The sequence below is a fragment of the Vicia villosa genome, linkage group LG2, assembly GCF_029867415.1.
Source record: "Vicia villosa cultivar HV-30 ecotype Madison, WI linkage group LG2, Vvil1.0, whole genome shotgun sequence".
NCBI lineage: Eukaryota > Viridiplantae > Streptophyta > Magnoliopsida > Fabales > Fabaceae > Vicia > Vicia villosa.
The window spans coordinates 153,839,701-153,842,983 of record NC_081181.1 but is presented as its reverse complement, the minus strand read 5'-3'; the positions used below and the strand labels follow the sequence as shown (position 1 = coordinate 153,842,983).

The following is a 3,283-nucleotide window of genomic DNA, read 5'->3' as shown; positions in this document are numbered from 1 at the left end:
ATACTTATTTATGTAATTATTGACCCTTCAAAATGATGTGATCTTTCATGAGACTATGGCTGGCTTGAATGTTGTCTACAAATAAATAAAAAAGACAAAAAAAATTAGAATGTTAATAAGATAATTTAATTATTATAAACACATCTTAAGAAAATAATATATAATGAAATATGATCGACGATAAATATAAAAATTTAAATAATTAAGTAAAATTATTTTACACGAATATCTAATCATTTCTTACCTTGTACATATTTATTAAAATATTTTAACTATGAAATTAATAAAATAAGATATTTGTATAAAACTTCTTTTAATATAATATATGAAGAACTTTAATACTTATATACTTACTCTATAAAATCTTTCCAATAAGCATCATCATTTGCATCTTCATTCATAAAATCTCCCCATGTTTCAAAGCTAGATGAAGAAATGTTATAACTATGATCTTTCTCATTTATCATATTTTCTTCATCCATCTTACCTGTTAGCGAATGTTGCGAGACCGAAACAAGCTTTGGAAGAGAATTTGATGATGATATTGTAGAAGAAACATTTGTATTACCATCACATTTCTGAAAATACTCACATTCTTGAGGTAGAAATTGCTGAAGAGGAGCTTGCAAATTTTGCAAATTATTGGGGTGAATTATTTGAGAAGAAAAACCAATATTGGAACCATCATAGAAATTTTGCATGTTATGATTAAATCCCAAAACATCATTTATCAAACATTGTGGAAGCTGTGAATATTGTTGTAACCTTAGAACATTATTTATGTCACAATTAGTGACAATATTTGCAGCATTCAATATTATTTGTTGAAGATTGTTAAGAAGGTCTAGGTGATCTGTTCTTGGCCTGTGTGTCACTGGATCTAAACCCATTTGCATTAGCTTTTTCTTTAAATGTGTGTTCCAAAAATTCTTTATTTCATTATCAGTCCTTCCTGGAAGATGTGTTGCTATAGCTGCCCACCTTAATCATAGAACCAGAAATAAATAATACATCGAAATTAATTTACATATTAGAAGAACATAAATAATTTTAGGATCACTAAACATATTATTGAAAAATTAATTTTGATATTTAATAACTTAAAGGCTTTTTTTTAAAATTTAAACATAAATTTAATTTATATTTATTTACCATAATAAAAATATTTTTTAAAAAAACAAAAATTACTTTTAAAGTAAACTACTTAAAAACATTTTTTTTCATTTAAAGCATATTCTCTCTCTTTTTTCATTTTAATTGACATTAGAAATAACATAATGAGAGCCTATTTGTTACAAATTTTGTGAAAAAATATTTTTTAAAAATAAAATAATCACTTTTAAAAGTTTTCATCTGTTTTTATTGATTTTAAAAAAGAGATATATATAAAAAAATCTTAGAATTGCTTCAAATTTGAGAATTTTTTTAAGAAAAAAAAAACTGATTTATTTATTTTTGAAGAAAAAAATATTTTTATCAAGGTAAAAAATCACAAAAGCATCTTCTGCTTTTTAAAATAATTATGAATTACTTAATATCAAAATCAAATCACAAGAGTAATAATGAAGCTTACTTATTTCCAAGAACTGAATGTAAATTGATAATGAGATTTTCTTCTTCATCAGAGAATTTTCCTCTTCTAATATCAGGCCTTAGATAATTATTCCATCTTAGTCTACAACTCTTTCCACATCTATTCAATCCTGCAAGTTTTGGAAGAGCTCTCCAACTTCCATGGCCATGTTTCTGAATATGATCCACTAATATTTTATCTTCTTCTGGACTCCATGGACCTTTCTTCAAACCACTTTCATCATTGCTTGGTGTTCTCATCATCACTGCATGCACTTACAAGAAAAATATTACTATGTTAGTTTGATTGCATGCATGACCAAAATAGAAAGATTAATAAGTAGAATAATCCAAACCTTGAACTATATATTATGAAGGGAAGGATAAAAAGCTTATTAACATTTACTACACAATTTGTTATTTATAAGGTGGTGAGGTTTTGGTATGAATTTATGACTTATATATACACATACGATTTTGTGATGGGAAATTACAATTTTGCCCTGTATGAATATTTTATGTTCAAAGTCATATAGTTAGTACTACTAGTAAGAACATATATCCTATATTCTTATCTTTCTTTAATTTTCATCAAGACAAAACTTTATGGAAATGTTTTTCTTATGAAATGAAGCATTTGATACTAGGAGTGTTTGTGGACCGGTTTGATTCAGTTATGAGAGAATCTAATACTCAAATTGATTAAAACTAAATAGGCTGATTTGAATTGGATTTGTAAATTTTTACAATAAAGCTCAAATCGAATCGAACCGAAAAACAAGGGATTCGTTTGGATTGGATTGATCGAGTAGATAAAGAAATGCAAAAATATTTAAAAAAAAAATTTATTTACATAAATTAATTTTTCATAATAATATAGAAAAAATATAATATTAATAGTGTTCAATGCTAAATATTATATTAGCAATTTTTCCTTAATAAATTCAAAAATATCTAACAACACAAATATGTAATATAGAAAAAAATATAATATTAATAGTGTTCAATTGTAAATATTATATTAGCAATTTTTCCTTAATAAATTCAAAAATATCTAACAACACAAATATGTAACGTAAAGACTTTTGAATCTATAACTAGTCACTTGAGTTAGTATGATAATGAATGTGTTTCATAGCTCTATGTTCAGTTATCACATTAGACTAACAATTTTCTAATAACAAATTAAAATAGCATAACTTGTTCACACACGACGTTTTACTTTTTTTCTTATCGAAATTAAATGATTGTTAGTAATTTTCATGATAATTAATTATGGTTGGTTTGGGTTTGACTTGCGGGTAGAAAATTGAAATTTAATTCCCGAATCAATTGTCATTGAATTTCATTAGTTTGGTTCGATTCTTTCCCGAACTGAAAAAATGTCAAACTCAAACACTATGATTTGGTTCGAATTCTGATTTAGTTCGGATTTACCCGAATCAATAAACCACCCTATTTGATACATCTATTTGTATTTAGAGTATTTTAACTTATAAGAGTTAGTTGCCATTAAAAAAATTAAGATTAACTAATGAGTACAATCGCATGAGTAGAATCAATAGTTTTATTTAAATTTGTTTAGTTTTAATTTGAGATTATAATAGTCTTAATTTAGATATAATTGATATTTGTTTTCTTGCACTTATTTTTTTAAAAATATAATGTAATTTAATATAGACTTAGAAAATGGTGGTTATGGTTCATTTAA

General features: G+C 24.9%; 1 protein-coding gene across 2 annotated transcripts; it reads right to left on the bottom strand.

Annotated features, from left to right (window-relative positions):
• Nucleotides 1-21: 21 nt before the first annotated feature.
• Nucleotides 22-1,991, bottom strand: LOC131647114 (transcription factor MYB53-like). 2 transcript variants are annotated; one of them, XM_058917025.1, is made up of 4 exons: nt 1,929-1,991; nt 1,574-1,847; nt 355-981; nt 22-75 (listed from the first exon to the last, which is right to left on the bottom strand). In XM_058917025.1, exons 2-4 carry the CDS (start codon nt 1,834-1,836, stop codon nt 54-56), a joined length of 912 nt encoding a protein of 303 aa, XP_058773008.1. In that variant the 5' UTR covers nt 1,837-1,847; nt 1,929-1,991; the 3' UTR covers nt 22-53. The 2 variants fall into 2 exon arrangements, with proteins under 2 accessions (XP_058773008.1, XP_058773009.1); XM_058917026.1 differs by having other exon boundaries at nt 1,574-1,838.
• Between the last annotated feature and the right edge of the window lie 1,292 nt (nt 1,992-3,283).

Bases quoted from the DNA above. Each gene is read 5' to 3' on its own strand.
- LOC131647114 (XM_058917025.1), bottom strand. From the start codon at position 1,836: ATGATGAGAACACCAAGCAATGATGAAAGTGGTTTGAAGAAAGGTCCA. The intron at 982-1,573 runs GTAAGCTTCATT...TCTATGATTAAG, and splicing joins CATTCAGTTCTTGGAAATAA to GTGGGCAGCTATAGCAACAC. The intron at 76-354 runs GTAAGTATATAA...ATTTATTTGTAG, and splicing joins TATTGGAAAGATTTTATAGA to ACAACATTCAAGCCAGCCAT.